A 24,840-nucleotide genomic window follows, 5' to 3' on the forward strand; every position below is an offset into this window, starting at 1 on the left:
TTCTGAATCTCATGCTGTATGGAGAACTTTCTGGTCTTGCCCTTAGAAAAAGAAAAAGACTGAAATAAGCAAATAGTCAGATCAGCACAACCCCCATCATTACCACCACCACACACACCTCTCTGATGTGTAATAAAAGAAACCTGCAGGCATCGTTTGTTATGTAATATGCTGATAGTACAAGTTTCAGTCTTAGATGGAAACCAGATGTGGAGGGGCTCTCTCTAATTGATCCAGCCAGGGGGACACTTTAATAGGTCAGTCCTTGCAAACCCCAAAGGTGATTTTTTTTTTTTTTTTTTTTAACTTGAGGGGAAAATCGCAAACTCGAGGCTTTTTCGAGGTTTTTGCCTCTTGGCTCCTCGCTTCGCTGCAGCTGTCCTTTTTGTCAGCGTCTACTCTCCTGAAAGAACCGGTTTGTTGCCAACACGAAGCACATGGCCGAGTCTGGCGGGCGCAGCGCAGTTTCACCCGGCTGGGCTCCACTCCTCGCCCCCGGCCAGCTGCTGCCCTGCCCTCCACCCTCCGAAACAGAGCCCGGCCGGCCGAGGGACCCGGGTCCCGCGAGGAACCCGACTGTTCGTCCTCGGCTCCTTCCTGATCGTCCCAGGAGAGCTGCTGTTCAAACTTGCCCGGTGAACACACTTTCCAAAAAATCATTGACTCTCCCCGTCTGGTTAATTTCTGTGTTTGCTTCCTGCCCGGCTTTACGAGGGTTCTTTCTACACGGCTGAATCACCTTTATTATGGCCCAAGGTCGGGGACTGCACTGTAATAAGTGACCCCATTAGCTGCAGCCCCGGTGCGTGCCGGGCGTGAACTTTGGAAACAGACCCAGAGGCTGAGGTTTGCTGATGTGCCTGAGACGTGCTTAGGAAAGTTTTGTTTTAGTGCAGTTTACACTAAGGTGATTAATGACCGCGCCACTGAAAAGTCTATATTCAAAAGCAATTTACCGTCCCCCAGGGTTCTTCTTATGGCGAAGTAATTTTCTTTGCCAAACAACTTTGTGTTAAGGTAACTTCTCCTTTGATGTTTAATCCAAACCTCCTGTGCACAGAGTTTGGATCAAGGTTGGGGGCTCGGAAAATAGCGGGTTGCGGTTTCGGTGGTGCCCATCCTGACCTTCCCCAGCTCGGGGCAGAGGGCACCGGCGTCCCGCCCGTAGGAGGCCGTAGGCCAGCGGAGAGTTAGGGCCGCGGGTCAGGACGGGAGGAAGCCGTCCAGGGGAAAGCTGGCTTCAGGGTGTCTAGGAGGAGGGGATGCGAGGAGGCTGGAGCCAGAGGACAAGATTTTACTCCCCCTGCAGCGACTGGAGATACTTGAGTGTTCTCAAAAAACAGAGACGTCTTTGCTGCAGCCGCCCCTCCGCCTCTTTTTTCCCTTCCCTTCTTTTTTGTGTTAAATGTGGGTTGATTGAGAGGGGAAATGCTGATGGGTGGGTCTGAAAGCAGCCTTAGGAACCCGAGAAAATAAAAACACATTTGAAGGACTCGGGAAGATTTTGCATTTCAAAGGGTCTACCTTGTAGAATTTCACATCACGTCAGGGGTTAGGGAGAAGTGTGACAGGCACCCCCGCTCCTTTCACGGCTCCGCTCCCCTCCTGCTGTGGGGGCTGCCGGGAACCTGCCTTCTGCAGGGGGGATGGGGCCGCTCGGCCGGGGCTGGAATGCGCGGAAACGGCGCCCCTCGGGCACGGCTGTCCCTGGAGGGACCTTTTCCACAGGCCGCTCTAAGGAGGTGAAAGGGGATCATTTTGGTAAACAGCCCATTTGACCCCGGAGTGCGGGGCGGGCCAGCTCCTGACTGCTCCGGCCCTTTTTCCCTTCTCCCAGGAAACAAAGAAACGGATTCTCCTGCCCTGGGGTGACGTGCTCCCCAAGTTCCCAAGACTCAGGACCAGGAAAAGCTGGGTGCAGCAGGACTCAGCCCAAATGGGTGCAGATTGTTCTAAGAGTAACAGCAGGGCCCACGGGTCTTTGAAGGCCCACCCTTGGGCTAGGGGCTTGGCATACACGCTCTAATTAATTCTCAAAGCAATCCTTCGGTTACAGCCGGAGAAACTGAGGCTCAGAGAGGCCGAGTAACTGGCCCCAGGCCACACAGCTGGGAGGCAGGGAAGCCGGTAGCTCTGTCTGGGTCCCTCTTGCTTTGCGTACACCCTGCTATCAGTCTCGTGTTCATAAGACAGAGGGGTGGGTTCTGTTTTATCTCAAAGCATAAATTTTGTTTAGTCTTGTTAACACCACAGGGAAACTTGGAGATGTTAAGTGCCTCTTTCCCTCTCTCCTCTCTTTCTGTAGCTTTTTTTTAAGGAGTGATTGGATACTGTGTCTACCACAGGACCGAGGGCAGTGGCTCCACTGGGAAGACCAAAATGTTTCACTTCATCCCTACAAAAGACAGATTCACGAGAAAGCCTAATCGTTCCCAGTGACCTTCTAGGGGAAAAGAGAAGTCAGCCTGGCAGCCGGCTAAACCATCACCATTTATTCAGATTCCATTCTCCAGAGAGAGGTTGCGAGAGGGTCTCCAGTATTTTGGTTTTTGCATTTGTGATTCAGTGTCTCAAAGTAAATCATTTTGTGGTGCCTGCCACCCCAGGTCTGCACAAAATCGTGTTTTGTTTACATGCCTAAAGTAATCGAGTAACTGGACGTCCTGCAGCAGGTGGGAACTTGGTCTGTCCCCACCGGGGCCGGTCGGGTGCCCTGCATCCCGTCTCAGACAGATGGCTCTTCCCAGGTTCATCCTGGCTTTGGGGGCGGGGGGGGGGACTGTTGAGGATACCCAGCTCCTGCAAGGCCTGCCGGGCTGGCTCTGCTGCCCTTTCTGTCCCTAATGGGTGTGTGGACAGGGCTGGGCCCCCTGGGCACTGAGGTTTTATTTTATTTTTTATTATATATCTTTATTGATTTCAGAGAGAGGAAGAGGGAGGGAGAGATGGAAACATCAGTGATGAGAAAGTCATTGATCAGCTGCCTCCTGCACGCCCCCGACTGGGGATGGAGCCTGCAGCCCGGGCATGTGCCCTGACCGGGAATCGAACCCTGATCACCTGGATCCTAGGTTAATGCTCAACCGCTGAGCCACGCCTGGCCAGGCAGCACTGAGGTTTTACAATCTAGCACAGTGGTTCCTAAAGTTGGGATCACCTGGGGAGGTTTAAAAAAAACACCGCGTGCCTGGCGGCCTCCAGCACTAGTTACATCAGAACCTTAGAAAGAAGGGGCTAGGACTCAGCACTGGTGTATATATGTGTGTGTATATATATATATAATTTTTTAAGCCTCAGCTGAGTATATTTTTGACGTTGATTTTTTTAGAGTGGAAGGGATGGGAGGGGGGGCGGGGAGAGAAGCATCGATGTGAGAGAGACACATTGATTGGTTGCCTCCCGCACGCACCCCGACCTGGCCCAGAAATCGAACCTGCATCCCAGGTACGTGCCCTTGACCAGGAATTGAACCCGAGACCCTTCAGTGGGCGGGCCGATGCTCTGACCACTGAGCCACACTGACCAGGCAGCTTTGGTATTTTTAAAGCTTCTGAGTTGATGGACGTGTGCATCTGAGACTTGGGAGTGAGGGCTGGAATGTACCCCCCCACCGGGCTCCCCTTACGGGGGATCAGGGGCCTTCCTGTTCAGGAGCCGAATGAACCTACTGGAACTGCCCACTGCCGTGTCTCAGTGACGGAGGATCTGAAGGGCGCCCACCCCTGGGTGCAGTGCCTGTTGTAGGCATCGTCCGGGGGTTCCTGTTTCTGCTGGGCCAGGTCTGGGGTGCGCCTCCCCATGCGGGGCTCGCACAGCCCCTGAGCCACCGTCTTTCCGGAGGGAAGATGGCAGGTTTTACTCAGCGTGTGTCTCAGCGTAGTTCTCGTGTGTCCCCACCGTCCTGCGGGTCTGTTCAGCTGGTTTGGCACATAGTGTCCCTTGGGTGCATGGGAGGGAAGGTGCAGCCTGGGTTCGGGGCGCCTGCTAGTGATTCTCAGGGAGGAGTTGGTTCTTTTCGCCTCGCTTGGCAGTGACCATCCCGCCGTCAGCCACCTGGCTGTACCCGACTGCTCGGCGGCTGTCCTCCCACCCCGCAGGTGGGGTCGCGCCTCATCAGGTTCCGTTCACGATGACCAGGGCTGTGGAGAACAGGGCTCTGGTCCCCTGATGCAGCCTTCCAGAGGAGAAATCAGACCCCCAAGAGGTGCGGGGACCTTCCCATGGCCACCTCGCCAGTGCGCAGAGGGATGGGGCTCCTGGGTCCCCTGCTAAGTGCCGTGTTCTCTCCCGTGGGACTCTGAGGCCCGCGCTGGGTTCAGGGGCCTCGGCTGTGGGGCAGACTTGCAGGCACGAGGTCGCTGCAGCGGGCTCCTCAGCCTGGGGCCTGTGCCGTCTTGGTCGACTCTGACGGTCAGCCTGTTCCTGCCTCCTCCCCACACCGGCTCAGCGGGATCCCCGAGGCCACTGAGAGTGCAGCTCATTCCACCCCCAGTGGGAGACCTGAGTCTTGAGGGACCTGCCGACACCTGGAGCTCGATGAGAAGGGGTTTGGTCGTGTGGGCGAAGGTCTCCCGCCTGCTCCTCTGTGCGTTGGTGGTGGGTGGGTAAGGCTGGCTCCCCTCTCCTGGCCTGGATTTGGGCCTAACGAGGTGGGGAGAGGAGGGTCCTTATTTTCTTCCGGCCGTTACCCCTGCATTCGTTTAGCGGGCTCTGACCGGGCACCTCCAGAAGGTCCCTCATGGAGCTGGGCACTCACTTCATTAGTTCATTGAGTTCTCAGCACAGTCTGGCCACGGGGCTGGCTCTGCCTATTGCTTCGAACATCCTGCTCGGAACCGCCCACCGGAGAGAGGGGTGGTGGGGCTTCAGCTCGTCCTGGCTGGTCCCAGGCCTGTGTTCTTTCCTCCACCCCAAGCTTCTTCTCCAGCACCTGCCCCAGTGCATGGAGGCCCAGCTCCTGCTGTGAGTAGGTCCAGGGCGGTCCCCAGCAGTGGCTGCCCGGACACCATGCTGCTGCTTCCCGGAGGGGCTTGGGTGGCCATGTGGCAGGAGCTGCCGGGTGGGCCTGCAGGCTCCTAGGGGGCAGGGCCTGGGGGCCTCTCTGCACCCTGGTGGTCGGCAGTGCCCTGGGGAGAGGAGGCGGCCTCTGCGGGTTCCAGGGCTGCCGCCTGCCCGGGGAGGCCACCCTCGTTCTCCGCTGCCCTTTGGGTGGAGGGCCTGACGGACAAGGCCCAGCTGGGAGAGGCTGGGGCCGCGCCTGGAATTCCCCTTGCTCTGGCATTCGTGTTGGCCAGGGGCCTGGGAGCGAGGGAGGTTCCATCTGCTGGCTGCGAGCTGCCTCTCTGCCTGCATGGAGGTGGGAAGACATTGTCCTCCGTAGCCAGCCGCGTCCATGCTCTGGGTGAGGAGAGGGGCCAGGGGCTCGGGGGCTCTGGTTGTGAGACTGCAGCAGGGGTGAAAATGCAGGAGGGGCCCCCTGTGGCATGGGCCCAGGGCTGGGCTGGGGAGCCCCCTCCCGTGAAGCCCCTCTCACAGTCCAAGGATCAGAACCCCTGGCTGGGAGCCGGTGGGCACAGTGCTGCTCACTTGCTGGACCTCATTTGCCCTGTGAAGCCCTCAGGTTTTCCTCCTGCTGGTCCTGCCTCCGGGGCTTTTAGGAGGACTGGTGAGAGCCTGTCTGAGCAGCCCGGCGCAGGGCGTGGTGCCACGCAGAGGGATGCGCGGGAGAAGATGGGGTCCAGGGCAGGCTCCGTGCCCACGAGGGGGGGCCGCAGAGGGGCTGTGGGCAGAGTGTGGGTGCAGCCCTGTCTTGGTTGTTCAGGGCAAGTGCAGCTTAAGCTCTGGAGTCGGTGCCTCAGTTCAAATCTGAGGTCTGCCCTTTGCTGACCTTTGCTGTGGGGCAGGTGGCTGCCTTCTAGCCTGGGCTCTGGCCATGGGGCACCGAGGGAGGCCCTGGGAGGGTACACTTGGAGTCCAGCGAATCTTAGTGATCGTCTTGGGCAGCCTGCAGCCGGCCACGGTGTTAGAAGGACAGAGGGAGGGCTGGGACGACAGAGGTAAGGACAAGGGTGACTGTGCCCATGGCCCCAGTGGGTGGCAGGACGAGGGACAGAGCCAGAGGGGACTTGTTTGAGCTGGGCTTGGCTGGGCGGGTCCGGCTGAGGCAGGGAGAGCCTTCTGTTACTCAGTGTTCTCAGGTGACATGATTTTTTGGGAGGAAGTCTTGAAAGCCTGTGTTACAGTGTAGTTCGCGACGTCTCTTCATAAGAGTTAAGACTGGTGAAATCTCTTAAGCTTTCTCTTTAGAAAATAAAACCGCTGTTTACCAAAAGTGATTTAATTTGGGCCTAAACATAGAAAATACAATTTATGTGAGTGTCAGGAAGCAGCTCCAGAATCCTGGCTCTGCTCTCACCAGCTTCTGTGAGTGCAGCTCTGGAGACCTCAGTGGCCGCACACCTGTCTGGGCTCAGAGAAGGTCCCTTTCCTACCTTTTTGGGCTCTTTTTGGATTCTTGGCCGTTGATGTCTTTATTTTGTTCTGCTCCTTTCAAGTCGGCAGGCTGCCTTTCACACCTGCGGTCAGCTTCCTCTTCGCGCAGGTTACGTGGTCACAGCTGGGGCACCTGCCCCCAGCCCGGCCGGCCCTCATTCCTGGGTGTGATCCCAGCTGCCTGCGGACCCTCCCTCACCTGCGCATGACCAGCAGCCTCTCCAGGAGCAGAAGCTCACATCTGATGAGCTTAGAAGCTCATCTAAGCTTTTGGAAGGAGCCCTTCCCTGGATGACAGAGGGAAGGGCCTGTCCCTTCCCAGTGGTCGCTGGGCGTCTCTTGGCCCAGGCCACCGGGGTGTGAAGACTCCGTATTTGCCGGGTTCTGGGTGGGGCCCTGTCCAGGCTGCAGCAGTGCCCTCCCCTCAGAGGCTGGCACGGTTGGCTGGGGCTGATCTTAGCCCCCTGCAGAGGACCTGCCAGGGTGGCTGGGCTTGGGTGGCCTGATAGAAACTCTTTTCTTGGACATCATGAGGCTTTGTGACCAAGGGGCTGTCTGAGGAAGGTGACCAGGCGCCTGGGCTTCCTCTCTTCTCTGGACGTGACAGGACTCATGTTCTGTGTCCTCTGCCTGGTTAGATGTGTCACTGTTGCTGTGCTGGCCACAGGACACTGCTGTGCCGGTGGCCCCAGGCGCAGTCAGTTCAATCAGGATCTAGTGAACACCCGTGTGTGCGAGGCCGAGAAGAACTCAGCTGCGTAAGCTGAGTCCGTGTGTGTGAGGAGCTCACAGGCTGTGTCAGGGGCAGTCAGAGAGCAGTGTTTATTCAGTTCCTACCATGTGCCAGGCACAGTGTCATAAATGTACTGGAGGTGTGTATGCTCGAGTACTGGTGAGGTGAGACCACAGTCCTGTGGGAACCACAGGAAGGTCATTTCTGAGTCTCAAATGAGCAGGAGTTTAGGTGGCCTAGGACTGGGGAGCAGGTGTGCGAGACCAGGGAGCGGCGTGTGCATCGTGAGACTGCCCCTGGGGTGGGCGGGGGGGTGGGGGGTACTTGAGGGTCAGCAGGTGGTTGAAAGTAACGCAGACCTGGCCGTCTGGTGAGAAGAGGCTGATGGGCCGGGAGCTACGCTGGTCAAGGTTAGGGTGGCAGCGGTGCAAGGTGAAGGAACTGGACGTGGCCCGGCAGGGCTGGGAGCTGGGGGCCACGTGCTGATGCTCCCATTTGTGAAAGCTCCGCGTTTGGAGAGCAGGGTGCAGAGGAGGGTGGAGTAGACAACTGGGAGGCTACCGAGTCACTCGGAGAGCAGCGGTGACCAGAGCAGGGCGAGAGCTGGAGCGGGCGGCAGTTGGTCGGTCACCAGCTGGATGCTGGCGAGGAAGCTTGAGAAGGGGACACGCTTCTCTGGCGTCCACCTTCTGGGGACACTGCCCAGGGGCCTAGTCATTCTGACCTTGAAGTGACCTCCTTGGAGGGAGGGCTGTTTCCCGACACACGGAATTTTCAAGTGCCATCTACTCGGCCAGAGGGCTGTGGTCTGTTTATTTTCGGTCAGAGCTCTTGTTTTAAGCGGGCACTTGGGATTCCCAGGACCTTCCAGGCTTCTTGCCTGCGCCTGCCCGGGAACCAAAGAACCAAGTGAACAAACCTTCGGCGTTGCAGGAGTTGGAAAAGTACCATTCAGTGTACAAGGGCATTTTTCCCCCTTAAAAGAAAAGCTGGTAACCACATTGGCGTGACTGAAGGGAGCTCCGGTGCCCTTTGGGCTCTGTCGTGGCCTGTTCCCGCCGCGCTCTCAGGGGGCGGGGGAGCTGCTGACACAAACACGCGAGAATGTTCTGCCTGGGTCACCTGACTCCCGGCGCCCGGCACTCCTGCGGCCTCCACACCCTCAGATGCCAGCCCAGACTCTGGGCCCCATTGGCTGTGCGGCATGTGACTGGGCCCAGCAGGGGACAGTAAGGAAAACAATGTGCCCCAGGGAGGGTGGTTCCTTGGGTGTCGTTAGTGAGCCCTGTAGGGTTTTGCTGATCAGCATTTAGTCCTGAGGAGAGAAGTGACTTGCTGCAAATGGCCTTAATTTTGGCAACAAACTTCCTTTTCATCTAATTCCCAGGCAGGTCAGCAAATGCCCTCCGGTAGTAGAAAGAAAAGTAGACAGGTGATGGGGCCTGGCTGGGGCAGGACAGGCCAGAAGGTGAGTTGGAAACGGGTTCGGGAGCCACAGGCTGGGCATGGTGCTGAGACTGCGGGGCCGGCCCCGGGCTGCTGGGGTGTTCTGGCCACAGGTGAATGGGTTCCAACTTGCCTTAAAAAAAAAAAATCAATTAAAAAACACAATCAAACGTGTGAGGTTCAGACACGTCCCGTGAGTGTTACTGAAGAAACCCCAGGACGTCACTGCCCTGGGAGGTGGGACAGAGCCCTCCACTCGGCCGTGGGAGCACGTGGCCAGCGGGAAATCTGCTCTGGCTTCTCCCGGCCCGGAGCTTCCCACACAGCTTTGAACCTGTGAAGACGCGTGGCCCCTGCCCTCGTGGGAGAACTACCCCGCAGGCCGCTCCTGCCCAGTTTCCAGGTGGGCCCTTGGGGGTCTGGGGGAGACTGTCCCTTGTGGAAGGCAGTGAGTGGCGTGGCCGGCTTCAGGTGCCCTTGGACAGAGGGCCTAATTTGCAGCCCCTTGCTGTGGCTGAAGGGGAGCACCGGCCCAGGAGCTTGCTCCCCAGGGGCTGGCTGCCCAGCTCTGATTTGGCCTCGGCTCGGGTCACCGCCTCTCGTTGCTGCAGCTGATGGTGGTGTAGGGCCCGGGAGGAGAAGATGGTACTCTGACTGCCCCTTCCTCCGCCTGGCCTTGTCTGCAGGGCAAGCGGTGGCTTCGTGGGCAGCGCAGGGGCCCGGGATCTGCCCAGCCCTCTCCAGGAGAGTTCCCTCTGGCCTCCCCCACACTGTGGGCTTGGGGGAGGAAAATGCTTCCCTGCCAAATACTTTAAACAAATGCGAGCGTAGGCAACAGACCGAACAGATGATGCCGGGTCCCTAACGCCCACAGATGGCTGGCTCGGCCCGGTCACTGCGAGCGGAGCAGCTGCTTCCTCAATCACGACTCCTGCGCGGAGCACAAGATTCTCCTTCGATGACTTCTACGCAAGATGCAGGAACGCGAGGGGGTTTCCTGTCTTCTATTTCAGTTTAGTCCGGGACAAACGGAGACTTCTTGTACCACAACAACACATTCAAAGGGAAAGCGAGACCAAGAGAGTTTTCTTAAATGTCAACCCTCAGCGCCGCCCACTTCTCTGCGAACAGGCTGTGGTGATAACTGGGGAGCCCACCCCGAGGGGTGAGGTCCGTGATGGGGTCTCACTGGGTGCTGCTGGGCAGAGATGGGCTTTGGAGCAGACGGCCTCTCGCTGCATTTCATAAATGTTTTCATCCTGAGGGCACAGGGAGTGGGCACTGTCTCAGCGGGGGGATCTGTGCAGACTGCGCCCAGGTGAACCCAACACGGGCGGGCCCAGCTTTCCCAAAAGCAGGGGTGGGCCGGACCTGACGACACACTGGTGGACTGTGGCCGGGTCCAGTGAATGGAGGTCAAACCCATGTTCTCCGTGTTTGCCTTCCTGCCTCAACATGTCAGCTTCCAAAGAGGTTCGCCTGGGCTTCTGGAGCCACAGCTTGTAACAAGGAGAGAGACCTTGTTACAGCTGGGGAAACTGAGGCACAGAGCCAGGAGGTGATGTGCCCGCGTGAACGCGGGGTGAACCGGGGTTGGAAGGGTCTGCGCTGTCGGTGGTTGGACGTCATCTCACTGTTCGCAGTTGTCCAGAGTGACTCTGAAACCCCTGCTGGTCTTGTGTCCTGAGCGTACGACGGAGCAGCCGCCGGCTCTGCGCAGCCTGTGGTGGTGTTTGTAAGGGAGCAGCCCTCCCCCACCCCGGCCCCTGGGCCTCTTGGTGTTGAATGGAGCGTTCTGTGGCTCTGACCCCTTCGTCATTGCCCGGTCCCCTGCGTCCCCCAGCCCTTGTGCCTTTGTGTTTTCATGACCACGCAACCCGTGGGGAGCACACGCTCGGCACATGCCCGGGTCACATGTCCATGACTCGGGAGTCGACGGGACGGTCGTGACATTCTCGTGGGGGGCTGTGCGTGGCCCCTCCCCCTTCCCGGGAGAGAGCACAATTCTCATATTGTCCGCTGGCGCCTGGGTTGGTGTCCTGGGAGATAGAAATGACTGTTTTGCAGTTTGGTACCTTTACGCTGCCATTTTACGAAAGGGGGAGGTTCGGGGTCCCCAGTCAGCATCCCCGGGGTCCCCTGACTTTGTTCAGTTAAGTAAACCCACCAGCCTGTGCCCCTCGTGGCTCAGCCGGTTTGCGTGGCAGTCTCGCCGCAAAAAGAGAGCAGGACGGGCCTGGCCGGGGAACCCCTGAGAGCGGGAGGCTCGCAGTGAGGTGGAGGCTGGGCGGGGGCAGGGGAGCTTGAGGCTGCCCTTTGTGGCAGGGTCCCCACCTTCTGGGACCTTGGGAGGGGCGCTGGCCTCAGCCGGGCCCTTAGCTCCCAGCCCCAGTTTGCTGGGTGTCAGACACATCACTTCTTGGCTTCGTCCTGGGATGCCCTCACCCCGTCTCTGGCTGTCGCTCTCCTGCCTGTCTGCTCTGGCCTGAGCCATGCCCCCTCCTCCAGGACGTCTCTCCAGATCTTTACCTGCTGACATGGGATTACAGCTCACTCCTCTGTCCAGTAGCATTCATCACGTTCTAGCACTTGCTGTGCCGGGCGTCGTGGCTGTCCTTGGTGGTCGGGGTGAACCTAGCTGGGTACACTGACCACCTTCCTCCCTCGTGCCTGGCACAGCCAGCCCAGGGAGTGTCGGACTTGGGATTCCGACACCAAGAGAAAAGAGAATCATAGCCCAGGTGTGCATAGGCTTTGCCTGTTCACCTAAGGTCCCCTAGAAAGCACCCTTGTCTAAGAGCACAGTGCCACACACACATATCCGACCTCTCTGGGACCCCTGCCCTTGACCGGCCTTGCTCTTGCATAGGCTCTCGGGACCTCGGGCCTCCTCTTGCCCGGGGGATGCTGGCCCTGCCTGGGGGGGGGGGGGGGGGCAGGCTCTTTCCTGAAGGCAGAACCTGGAGAACCGAGCCCTGGGGAAGGACCTGGGCTGAGGTTTTCCTGGGATCCCGGGAGGGAAGGGCCACCCTCTGAGGCTCTGATGAGTATTCACAGGTTTCTGGGAGGTGTGAGCGCTGTCAGGTATGGGACTTGTGTGATCACAGATCCTCTGCAACCCGGACGGCTCCGAGCCTGGCCCCTTGTGGACCAGGAGGTGCCATGCTTCAAATTAGTGATAACAACACAATTTTGATAGCTGTGGGAAACCCAGAAGCCAGAGGCATCAGTAGCTTTGGTGCTAGGGAAGCCCAGACCTGACCTAACGTGGTGAATGCGTTTCTTGGTCCAGCAGACATTTTCTGAGCAGCTCTTTGTGCCAGCTTTGGGGGACTAGGGGTAGGGCCGGGTCGGTGCCTCCGGGAGCTCACAGAGTGGATGGACACAGCGGCTGGGCAAGGCCAGACCAGGGGCCGAGAAGCTGCCCACTGGGGCCTCTGGATGTGGATGCCACCTCCGGGCACTTCCTGGGGTTGGCACTTCACGAACATCACAGCTCTCGCAAACATTTTGTTGTTTTATTAATAATTGAAGTGGGCAGGAGTCCGCCCAGGCCGAGAACCCGTGAAGTGTGGGGGAGACCCCAGCGAGGCTCTGCACTCGGCCCGGGAAGGTAGCGATGCTGGTGTCTGAGCCTTCGCAGCCCCATTATGTTGCTGTGCTGTTTGTTTCCAGAAGGCATTCTGCCTTGCACTGCATCGTATTTTGCTTTATATTTCACTCGTGGGTCAGTCTAATGATTGTCACTTCCTCGAGAGGAGGGCCTGTGGCTCACAGAGGCGTCTGTCCTCACTCCACCGTCATTCCCGCAGGCGCGGGGCAGGCACGGGGCGGGGGCTCAGAGTGGATGAACGTAGCTCCACCCCATCGGGCCGGTCGGGGACCATGCCCCCCACGAGCTGACTGCCCCGAGCACCTGCACATGCCGGCCTCTGACCTCGCGTCCATCCTGACCCCGTCCCTCGCCCTGTCTGGCTTATTTATTTATTTATTTAAAGTATATCTTTATTGATTTCAGAGAAAGGAAAGGAGAGGGAGAGAGAGAGAGAGAAACATCAATGATGAGAGAGTCATGGATCAAGCCCACAACCCAGGCATGTGCCCTGACCGGGAATCAAACCCTGATCGCCTGGATCCTAGGTCGACGCTCAACTGCTGAGCCACGCCCGTCCGGGCGGCATCTTTATTTTTAAACTGTGTCATTGTTATTCTAGCTCTGGGCATGACCGTCTGCGCCCGCCTCCCCCGTCTTCTCCTGGTGGTGGAGGCCAGGTTCCCGGTGTTAGTGTTAAGCATGGTGGAGGCCAGGTTCCTGGTGTTAGTGTTAAGCATGGTGGAGGCCAGGTTCCCGGTGTTGTGGGTAGCCTCCTGCACACCAGGCTCCCAGCCGGCTTGTTGCTGGGCTGGGGACATGCTCCGAGGCCTGGCTATGGAGGTTCTGGCTGTTGACATAGTGACGTGAGCTTCCTGGCAGCAAGGGGAGCCTGCACTCAAACCTGGTTCTGATGGCTCCACCAGGGGACAACGACAATAGTGACAGTAATGTGACAGCCACAGCAGCAGCTGGCAAGGTTCACAGTTAGTTCACCAGGCACTTTGGGGCCCTTCCGGGGACTGGGCCCTTCTGGAACATGATGTGCTCACCTTGAGAAGCTGGGTTAGCACTCTCAAGGCCTCCTGAGGTTCACGTAGAGCTGTCGAGATGCCCGCGGAAGGCTCTGGGAGCATGCAGCGGGGTGTTTCTTTAAGCCAGTGTCTGGTTGGCCCTGTCACTTCCTCTTTAACCCCCAAGGTCTTTGCTGGTAGCCTAGGAGGCCCGGGTGTCATATCCAGAGTACTCAGAAGGAAGTGGAGACGGTTTGCAAGTGAGGTGCCCCTCCCTTCTGCCTCCACGCCTCGCCAGAACCTGCAAAGGGAGCTCAGGACCCCACGAAGCAGCTGTTCATGTTGGTTCCGTGGCCAGTTCTGAGTAACTCAGAGCCCGGTGCTGGGCCTTGCTGTGAACGAGGGCCCAGGGCAGCCCTTGCGGGAGCCTCTTTCTTGGTCTGAAGAGTCCGCAGTCTGGCCGTCTCCGTCTGTCCGCAGACAGATGGCTGCTCTTACACATGCGGCGGCTTCCCCTCCAAGGTACCACGGCCAATGGCCAGGGTGATCTGTGTAGAGTTTGGCCTGCCCTTTGGACCCTGGGGGGCACAGAGAGATGGCTTTGGGGATTTAGCTGAGAGGTGCCAGGAGTTCAGGTGTATCTGTCATTACGACAGACCTGCCAGGCAGTCGAGTCTGTCCAGGGAGTTTCATTTTGGCAGATGGTGGCGTCTCTAATGTGGGGCAGAGCTGCAGCGTGAACGGGGTGGAGGGGAGAGGGCGGCCGGCTCAATGTCGCTCAGTTAGCCCGCCTGGTTAATTTCTACCCCAGGCCCCGTGAGAGAGGTTGGGAGATAGGACTTGGTCGGATCTGGAGGGTGAAGGCCTGGTGTGTGAGCTGAGGTCAGAATGTGACCTCTGAGTGGGTGGCACAACTTGGTGGCTCTTGTGTGCTCAGCAGTTCTTAAAGTGCTCCTGGGTCCCTTCCTGGGTTCCCTCCGGTTTTCTAGTGGGGCTGTTTTTCGCCGCCAGGCCCCCGAGATAGAGATTGCTGCCTTCCCAGCCGTGTTCCAGGTGCCAGCCACTGGAAGGTGACATTCCCTCCGAGATGGCCTGGGGGTTCTGAGAGAGCAGTGCTGCTATGGGACTGCCCGGAGCAGGAGTGCTCCTCCCTGGCCACGGAACCTCTGGGCCGCCTGGGAGGAAAGCTGTGCGTGCAGGCTGGGCCAGGGTGGTAGCCTTGCAAGAGGGAGAGAACATGGCTGGCTGTGGGCCCCACAAGTCTGTAAATGTTTGGGAAGGAAAAGGGTCTTCTTCGTGCAGGAGGTGGGTGTGAGCACTGGCGAGTGACCGGCTTCCTGGTCCTTCAAGAAAGTGCCTAATACAGATGGTTGTTAGTGTCACCAAAAGACACCAAGGTGCCCTGTGTGCTTAAAGATGAGCTTGGACAGTGCATTTGTGCAAATACCTTTATTTCTACCCCATAGATGTGTATGAGGGGGCTGGCTCTGCATCCCCTCCTCCTTACCCCAGTGTCACCTGCCACCCACACGACTGCATGGGAGGCCACAGCTGAGGCTCCTGATGGCAGGGTGTGGGAATCTGGCCTTGGCTATTGTCCAGCATCCTGGGACCTCGAGCACGGCAGGTCACACAGTCCCCCAGGACAGCGTCAGTTCCTAGCTACCTCCTCATAGCTCACACAGCGCCTTCAGACCCACATTGAGTCTCGCTCAGGTTCTTGTTTGCATGTCACAGGTGAGGAAACTGAGGCTGAGAGGGGCAGGTGGCCTGGCTAAAGCCCGTAGACCATGTGTGGCTGCACTTACATGCTCACTATATGACGCAGAGCTCTTATATGCAGTTATATGACACAGCTTGTCTGGCCCAGCCTCCCATTTGACAGGTTGCAGAAACTGAGGCCCAGAGAGGGGAAGTCACCTGGCCAACGGGCAGAGCTGCTCCTGGCTGAGCCGGGGCCAGGACCCGTTTCCTGAGTCTCTGTCTGGCCGCACTGCCCCTTGTTTGTGCTTCTCCATTTCGGTTTTTGTTTTTAATTTTTTTCTGCCACTCTTTTGTTTTTCCTGCTGTACTTGTAAATAGGTCTGACTGAAGAACAGGTCATGGTTGTCTTAGGCTAAGTGGCTTACGGTCTCAGTAGATTATCCCTGGGGCCCTGGCTGCGTCTCTCCAGCCTGCCTCTGCCCTCTCTCCCTCGCCCGGCTTGGAGGAGGCGGCGCCGTGGAGCTGCTCTCGGTGAGTACCGGTCTTCCTCCCGCTTTCCCGGGCTTCGTTTCCTACCGAGTGTTCAGCAGATCCTGGTCCGCAGCAGGCTCCTCATCCATAGCGTTCTGCGGGTTAAAATGACAGGAATGGGAGCAAGAATTACGGGAGGGCTTAGAGGAAACTCGCCTGTCCGTTACTTCTGGTTGATAAATGAGCTCCTGACAAGCCGTGCAGGCAGCTGGCTTCAGTTTCATGAAGCAGTGTGGGCTGCCTTGCTCCCCTGTTCAGATTTGTTTTGGCTCTGGATCTCCACACTTTCATGTCTCTGAGTAATGTCATCCCTCCCCCTCCTCCTGAAATGTTAGTGGCTTAAAAAAAACCCCAGTAGAAAATCCCCGTGACACTGAGAGTGACTGTAATTAAGGCCCAGAGATCAGAGTCCCAACTTGGTCTCTCAGCTCATTGCACTGTTGCGGTTTTCCCTCTATGAAGAGAGCCTCATGGGGGCCCAGGCCACCTTGTCAGCCAAGGGCACTAGGTGGTCCCTTTCTAACCAGGTAATGTGACTGCTAGTCCTTCCCCCAGTGTGGGCCTTGGTGGCCTTTGATTACCTAGAGGGACTAGGCCAGGGAATAGATATTCATCTAGTTACTGGAGAAAACACCATCAGGACACGCCTTGCTCTGGGGCCAGTGATAGGGACAGGTGAGCAGCAGGTACTTTCCATGCCAGCTGTGTGGCTTGAGTCAGGTCCTTGAACCCCTCTGAGCCCAGTGTCCTCACCTGTCATATGCAGATGGGATCCTGAGTGAACAGGAGACTCAGCACTGGATTCAGACGTCCTTCAGCCCATCCCTGGAACGCCTGCTGCATGGCTTCTGCTCCAGCTGCTCGGGCTGAGGCTGGGAAGACGGGATCTCTGTCAGCCAGTGTACAAGCCTTTCCTGAGGCCTGCTCTCTGCTCAGACTGGTGCTCGTCTAAGGACATCAGGACATCTGGGGACATTTTGTAGGGTGCCCCCACCCTAGAGGGTCTCACCTCCTGACCTTCCACCCGAGCTGGTAGAACAGGGATAACTTCTCACACGTTATACGGGGAACGTAAGCCGGGCGAGGTGATCGCCTGCGCAGGGCCTTAGCCTGCCCGGGACTGCGCTGGCTCCGGAAGTGTGGCTGCAATTCCTGGGTGGCCGGGTGCCTCAGGCTGAGCCGTACAGAGGAGGGGGTGCCGCGAACCCAGTGTCTGAGTGCCCGCGTTAGTCCGCTGAACTGAGAAATCAGATGCTTACGGGGTAACGATGAATTCACAGATCCCGGAGTAGACGGGGTAAGACAGGGACTTGGGGGTTCAGCAGGTGTGTCTTGAATCCTTGTTTTAACTTTCACACCTGGTTGGCCTGGGCCTCAGGTCATCCCTCTGTGAAATGGGATGGTAAGGTGCCCACACGTAGTGTCCTCTGAGGTTGCCGTGAGCTTTGGGCCTGGTGCTGTCACTATGGCTGTTTTGTTAAAATGGATGGGGGACCTTTTTTCTGCCAAGGGCTGTTTGGATATTTATAACATCATTCTTGGGCTATACAAAATTATCAACTTATAAATTAGCTATGAAAAAGCTCCTAGATTTATTAAATTTCAAGTCCCGTCTCTAGTTGCCTTGGCAGGACCGGACCAAATGATTGTGTCCCCTGTTATTTCTGTAAATACAAACCAAGGAGATAAAAGAAGAATGGTTTTAAAAAAATGTATTTTTTTCTGGACACTGCCTCTGTTGGGAACTTCCTTCACTCAGGAGTATTTGGTGTTGAGCACGTCCTTGGTGTGAAAACTGAAAACTGTTAGCTAGAGGAGTTTCGCGTGCCTCTGTCGTTCTGTTTTGCAGGGGGCGAGGCACTGTGGTCTTTTATCCGTGATTTTTGCATGGGACCGAGGACCGGGACCTGGGCGGTGGGCGGTAGTTTCCGCGTCCCAGAGCAGTCTGGAAACGCACACTCACCAGGCTCTCTTTCCAGCAGCACTCAGTCTGGAAAATATGGCTCTTGATACAGTTCCTGGGCAGCATTTAACTTCTCAGATGCAGGGTTAGTTCCTTTCTGTGGCAGGCGTACCCTGACTCGCCGACCCCGGGGCCTGCTCGGCCCTCTCTCCTTGGCTCGTCCCCGGGTGTGGCAGAGGCAGTGTGACCCGCTATGACGCGCATGTCCCCAGATGTGCATACATTTGCCTCTGGGTCCTGCCTGCAGACGGCTTGTGTCACTGGCTGAAGCCACGGGAGTTGGAGGGTGCACATGGCCTTCCCGAAGGCCTTGCACAGTTTCTTTTCTCGGCCCATGGCCTCTGCTTAAGGGGACAGGGAAATGAAGGCTCTGAGAAGAAGGGCTTCCTCAAGCCATCAGGAAAGTTGCTGCCGGTGGCCAAGGTCATGTGTAGGTTTTGCTTTGAGCAGGGCTATGAAATATTCTGCTGCTAAAAAACTAACTTGCAGCCCAGCCGGGCGTGGCTCAGCGGTTGAGCATCGACCTAGGATCCAGGCGATCGGGGTTCGATTCCCAGTCAGGGCCCATGCCCGGGTTGCGGGCTCAATCCCCAGTGGGGGGCGTGCAGGAGGCAGCCGATCAATGACTCTCTCATCATTGATGTCTCTACTCTCTTTCTTCCTCTCTCTGAAATCAATAAAGATATATTTTTAAAAATAAATAAATAAAAACTAACTTGCAGGACTGTAAACACCCGAGAAAGCTGCTAAAGGAAGGAAACGTCACCATCTCTGCTTCCCAGCGTGGTCAGTGTCTGTCGGAGGGGTGGCCCTTCAGAGTGTGTGGCAGAAGCTTTTGGTAAACGTCTTTAATCTACTTCAGAGTGACACAGGTTTTTAGAGGTGATACTTTTTTTTTTTTTTGCATATCCAAGTGCATTTGGCCTGCACCAGGCAGGGTTCCCCTTTGCGGGGAGCTGGGAGTCTCTCTCACAGTGAGATCAGACAGCTGGGTTCAAGGGTCGCAAACGAACCAAAGCACCTTGAAGGCTGCAGAGCGAAAGCAAGAAAGTTTCACGTCAGGAAGGAGTCGAGAGAGCAGAGCTGTCCCCTGTCCCCCGCGGTGGCAGAGAGAGTGGCCCGGGAGGCAGACCTGGACTCACATCTTGCCCTTGCCCCTGTCTGCCGGGGGATCTCAGGCAACCACTGGATTTACTTTCTTGGAGCCTCATTCTCTCATCTGGAAAATGGGAGTGCTGCCCACAGCTCGTCCTGTTCATAGGACCGTGAGGTGATTCAGTGAGAAGAGCTGGCCCCTGGTTGGTGCCCAGGGAGGCGGGAGGTGGAGGCAGGGAGCGTGTTGTGTGGGGCACGGGGATGGAGGCGGCTCTGGAGGCTGGGTTCCACGGTGCCGGATCCTGGGCCTTTGCCCACGGCGGGCACCGTTGCTCGGTGCCTTCCGACCGACACTGTGTCCCCTCCCACGCTGCAGTCCTGGCTCCGGGCACAGTACTGGGGCTCTCAGGGCTGTCCTCACACAGACGCACTCTTGGGTTAAGGACTTTGGGGGCGCCCGGGCCCTCTGCCACCACACCTGCAGCCCGGGAGCGTGCGGGTGGTCGGGGAGGTGGAGTCACGGGTCAGCGGGAAGTGTGACTTGGCCCTTCCTTTCTCGATGGGAATCCTGGGGAGATGAGTCACGGATGGGAGGCTCCTGGGGTCTAAAAGGCGTCGCGCGCACCGGGTGAAATACGGCGTGCCAGGCCTTCTCTCCATCCAGAACCGCGTCCGTTCCCGAGGCTGCCGTAGCTGTGGGACCGGCCGGGCTGTGCCCCCTCTTGCCCTTTTCACGCCAGTGGGTCTTGGAGAGTGTTCCTATCTGTACCGGTAAAGCTGCCTCGTTGAAGTTGTGGTGAAGGGGACGAGCTGTCCCGTGTGTAACGATGCTGGGATTTGTGTAGCCTGTTCCCTGTTGATGGGCACCTAGGTTGTCCCCACACACAGGCAGTGCTGTGTGTCGCTGGCCCCTGCGGAGGGCTCTGCTCAGGACTCTGTGCCAGCGTCCCCTCCCCGCCTGCCTGCCTGCGGTGCCTGCGTTCCCGGCACTCTCTTGCCCTGACCCTGAGGACTGGGATTGTCCCGGATTTTCTCTCTTCCTTCAGTGTTTGCTGCCCCCCCCCCCCCCGTAGTTCCCTGGTGCTCCAGTCCCCAGCCCCCTGCTGCCTCTGGGGCCCTGGGGTCCTGCAGGGCTCCAGTGGGGACAGAGTGAGAGCCAGGGCACCTCTTTCAGCTTTGCGCTTGGTGCCTAGCGGCTGCCTCGGATGCACTGACCTGTTTCCATGGCAATAGGCTTCCACAGCATCATTCTTGCTGGCCACCTACTGTTTCACCGGAGGGATGGGCCCTAGGACAGCCGGTCCCCTCCTGATGGATCTTAGTATTTTAAAAAAAACTTGATGAAATTCCCCTTTGAAAAATTTGAGAGGACAGATGCTTGGGTGCCCATTGCTGCGAAAGGATGGGGCCCCACGGGCTCCCCCATGGAATGACTGACGGTCGAGACTGTTAATTGAGCATTTCCTCCCGTGAGCAGGGGTTGCTCACCCGGCCGGGGCTTGGGTTCTGTTTTCATGTGACGTAGTAACCTTCTGAGGCAGCCACACTGTCCCTGTTCCACGGAGAGGGAAACCGAGGCTCGGACAATAACTTAGCAAAGGTGATCAGACAGTACATTTCAAGAGCTGGGATTCCAGCCCAGGTGTGCCCGCCTGGGACCTGGGTTCGTAACCATGGAGGCCCCCTGCCCCGTGAGGGAAGAAGGAAGTAGGGCCTCAGGCCAGTGGCTGGCCGCCCCAAGATGGAATCAAGGTTGCACCCAAAAAGGAGATGGCCCCCGCCAGGCCTTGCCTCTACCACCGAGGAGGCACAAAGGGCCCCTTTCACGGGACGGTCCACGAGCACCCCTCCGGCCACTCTCCCGCCCGCTGGCTCCCGAGCCAAGTGTCCGGGGTCTGGCAGGCATTTCTGGCTTGGCCGTCTGGCCCCAGCTCAGGAACGGTCTGAGGCTCTTCTGGAGCAGCTCGCCCGCTGTCAGAACGCGGCGCTCTGGCTCGACGTGGTGCCGAAACTGCGCAGGGTCCCCTGGCGGAGCCGGGAGCCCGTGGACCTCACCGGGCCTCCCTCCCCAGCGGTCAGGCCTCCGACTGTGTATTGATTTCCCCCCGCCCTTCCCTGCCTCTGCACTCTGGATGAACCTTGTTTCGAAGAACAGTGGAAGGTAATCTTCCTGTGCTTGCCAGCTGGCCCGTAATTGAGCAATTTCAATAGCACCCACTGTAAAGTCTAATCGAAGTAAACAGGAAAGTATGATTTACAGTCTGGGCAGCAAGTAAATACCAGGGCGCAATGAGTTTACACAGAGCAGCAGACTCGCAAACATTTTCCCGCATGGAGCAGCTTGTTTTTAATTACAGATTAGGAGTGGCCTTTCTACGCGTTGTCATCATCACTAGTTTTGACTTTCTGACGGTGACCTTCAGGTATCCACGTGACTTTCGTTGAAGGTGTCACCGCAGAGGGGTGGGATGGGAAACGGGATCAGAGGAGTTCATTGGTAAGGGCGACTCTTCCAGCCTGGACTGGAGGCCGCGTTCTTGGTGATTGTTTGGCGGGAGATCATGGTGGACGGGGGAGGAGGTGTGACCAGCTGTGCAGAGTGACCGTGGGGGGGGTCCTGCCGCTGCTGGATGCTGAGTGGTACAGGTGGGCCCTGCGAGGTCTGTGACTAGGTTTGCCTCATCCTGGGGAAGGGAGCAAAGCTACACAGGCCCCCAGCGTTCAGACGTGTCATTGTGGAGGTGTGATCCTTCCGAGGATGGGAGTCACGTGCCTTTACATGGGTCCTCCCGAGTTTCCCAGGAGCTTCTGTTCACATCTGGGTGCGGAAGACTAGCCACCTTGCTGACTGTGGGTCCACTGCTTCCTGTCGGCTGTGTGAGGGCTGACTCCGGGGCCAGTGCGTGTGTGACCCGCAGCCTTGGTGGGCAGACAGCTGAGCTGTCTGTAAAGCCAGCTCAGTGTAAGGTGTCACACGACTCGATTATACTTGGGGAATGGCAGGTTGTGAGACCCTAAGATATGTCTGAAAGGTGTCACGTGGCTGAACTGAGGTTCATCATTGGACCTGTCAGGGTGTGGTGGGAGGGGACCCCAAGAAGGTGATCCTGGCTTTTGAGGCCCTCCCAGGATGTATGTCCTTCAGCAGGGAGGCAGGCCCGGCGTGGAGGGAAGGGGGCAGCTCTCTCTGGGCCCTGGTCTTCCCCAGTCCTAAATCCCTCTGCCATCCTTCTGTCTTCCCAGGGAGGTGACCACACTTGGCCATTTCCTGCAAGGGCCCTGCCCCAAGAGTGAGCGGCCAATGGGGAGCTGGTTCTGCTGACATCAGTCACCTGGGAGGTGCCCAGGAGATCGCGTCTGCCCGAGTCTGCCCAGCAGAAGATGGCTCGTGCCCACCCTGGGACAGAGCCCAGCTCCTGAGGTCCCTACCATGGTGATGATCCTGAGTCAAAGCCGCGACTCCCAGGGCGCCGACTGTGTAACGTGCAGGACCTTCGCCTCTGAGCTGGTAAGGGCCTGTGGACTTTGTTTCTCTTCCGAGGCTCGATGTCCCGCCCGGGCTGTGGACGGAGCACGCAGGCCTCACAGACTGCGCCCAGAGTGCCCGAGAGCAGCTCTGTGCTCTCTGTGGGATGTGGCCATTGGGGCGGGGGTGGCGCAGGGAAACCCCAAGCCTGGTTGAGAACTTGCAGGAAGGAGGGAACCTGCCCGCCCCGGAGCCTTCTGCTGAGTGAGGTAGGCCGGCTGGGCCGGCACCTTGTCAGTAATACCGAGCGTGGTTCTGCCACCCCCGCCAGACCGAGACCCACATTCCTTCTTGTCTCAGCCCGGTAAGGGGAGGTGGCACCCTGCGTGGGGCCCAAGATAAGGCCATGCCTCTGAAGGGTGGTGCAGGGTGAGAGTGGCCGCCTCAGGAATGCCAGGAGTGGGAGACGCTGGAAAAAGAAGGTGCAATCCGGTGGCCAGCGTGGTGGGCCGTGGTGACAGCTGCCCTCCGGCTGCCCCTGCCAGAGTTGTCCTCTGAACAAATGGCGTGGGGGCTGGGCCTGAGAGGCAGATAAGCCGGCTGTCAGAGTGAGGACAGAGCAGCCTCCTGTCCCCTGCTCAAGGAGCAGGAAGAAGTCCCATCCAGCACAAGCATCCCGTGGAGGGTTTCTGTAGATGGGACCATCCCCCTAACTCTTTGCAGTGTCTGTGGTCTACAGGGGGCCTGCCGTCAGGGTCATGTTGCCCAGTGCCCCTCCTGGCACTCCCCACAGCCCCCAGGAGCTCCCACGCTAGCACCCTCGTGGGCTCCCTCTATTACCGCTCACCAGCAACCAGGCCGAGAGCAGGCTGGTGGGACCCTCGCCCTCCCAGGAGCTTGCAAAAGCCACCGAGACCTGTGTCCACTCCACAGGCCTTGACAGAGCACCTTGGGTGTGTCAAGCGTTGGGCTGGACAGATTGCACAAACAAAGATGAGTCAGGGCTCTGCCCATCGCACGGCCCTTCTGAATTGCATTTAATATATATCTGCAATTAGATGTCTCTCAGCATCCCCGCTGGTGCCATCCTCTCTCGCCCGGATTCTTGTGGGAACTGGTCCCCTGCTCCTGGCTGTTTCAGCCTGTTCCCTGCCTGCAGCCAGAGGGAACATAGATCTGTCTCCTCTCAGAGCCTTGTACTGGCCTCCCATTCAGGCCGAGCAGACCCACAGCCCTTCCTAGGATGTACCAGGCCCCGCACACACTGGCCCCCATGACCACTCTGCTCTCTCTCTGCTGCTCCCCCAAATTCACTCTGCTCAGGCCGCCCTGGCTCGTTGCTCAAACGCAAGCCTGACTCAGGGCCTTTGTACATTTTCCCTGGCCTGCAAGACCTCCCCTTAGCAGGACTCTCCCTCCCTCCCTTTCTTCTTTGGCCAGTCTGTCTAAAATTGAGTTCCACTACCACACTCCCCTCCCCCCATTACACATGCTTTTCCAGTCTCTCTTCCACTGAGGCACTTTCCAACCTTGGGTCTCGTGTACTGAGCGACTCCTGCTCTAGAACTCGGGCTTCATTAAGGCCAGGCGCTTTGTCTCTTGCTTGTTGCTGAGCACCCAGCACCTAAGACGGGTCCTGGTGCACGGCGGTGCCCAGTGGACATTTGTGGAGTGAATGCGGGTTCCCGTGCCCAGCTGCTGCTCAGCTCGCTGTCGGTTCGGTCCCTCTCTGGCTGCTGCTCCGTCATGGCCGAGGCGGCTCTGTTTTCTGTTGTCGATGGGTGTTTTCCTGCAGAGTCTAAAGCACATGTCTAGAGTAGCTCTGACCAGAAAGGAATGGCCTTCGGGGTGAGGGCCTTCTGCAGGCCCCGGGGGAGGATCCCTGCCCCGTTCCAGCTGTGCCGTTGGCTCAGCTGCCGCTGAACTTGGTCCCGTCTTAGGGCGGACCTGGCTGGGGTTGGCTGTGGAGCCGGTTCCAGGGCACGTGGGCCCAAGGTCAGCTGAGCTGCTCTTCAAATAGACGTGGACTGAGCTCCTGCCAGGAGGAGCGTGGCCGCCCAGCCCTAGCCAGGGAAGGAAGACTCATCTCCGAAAGAAAAGGAAAGGAAGTCAGGGGAAGCCAGTGGGTCATTGAAAGGGGCTCTGCTGTGTGCACTCCTGCTGGTTTCGGGTCAGGGTCTTCCTTTCCTCCAAGACCCCCTCTCCCCTTCGTGGATAGTCAGCGGCTGCTCCGGGCCCAGAGCCACCCAGCTGTCCCCTCTTCCCTCCCCTTGACTCCCAGATGTGCACGTCAGCTGTGGGAGCAGCCCCCTTCGGAGAGGGGCTTTCATTGTCAGTGTGTCGGTGCCTCACAGGTAGTTGGGCACAGCCCAGGCCTGGCCTGGTTCTGTCTGTGTGGCACCAGTGGGAGCACAGTATGGGGGGGGAACAGGGCAGTGTGGGCAGGGGGCTCGGCTGCCTCCAGCAGCCTGGGCGGGAGGTGTGCTCTGTGCGGCCTTGTAGAGGTCCCAACACCCCTCCCTTCCCTGGAGCCCCCCCCTGGGAGGGGCAGGGGTATGTCTGTCTCTACCCTGTTCTATAGACAGGAAACTGGCCTGAGACCCCAGGGGCTGGGGTGGGGGGCAGGTCACACAGCTCACAGGCAGGGTGCCAGGGCCTGGACGCTCCTTCCAAGTCCAGGCCCTTGTCCTGCACCCGAGACCTCCACACATGCCCAGCCCTGCTCCGGGGCTGCAGTCTCTCAGGCCTTGGTTAGGCCTCCTGGGGGAGGCACGAACTAAACAACCCCAGAAAGACCCCAAATAA

General features: G+C 58.2%; 1 protein-coding gene across 2 annotated transcripts in view; it reads left to right on the plus strand.

Moving 5' to 3' along the window:
* Window positions 1-24,840, plus strand: part of FAM53B (family with sequence similarity 53 member B) — an 84,516-nt gene that overhangs the window by 13,164 nt on the left and 46,512 nt on the right. For both annotated transcript variants that reach the window (XM_016210482.2, XM_087824038.1), the window contains exon 2: window positions 21,813-22,077. In XM_016210482.2, the coding sequence (XP_016065968.2) occupies window positions 22,000-22,077 (78 nt within the window). In that variant the 5' untranslated portion in view covers window positions 21,813-21,999. The remainder of the gene's footprint in view (window positions 1-21,812; window positions 22,078-24,840) is intronic.

The sequence above is a fragment of the Miniopterus natalensis genome, chromosome 14 (assembly GCF_054644295.1).
Source record: "Miniopterus natalensis isolate mMinNat1 chromosome 14, mMinNat1.hap1, whole genome shotgun sequence".
NCBI lineage: Eukaryota > Metazoa > Chordata > Mammalia > Chiroptera > Miniopteridae > Miniopterus > Miniopterus natalensis.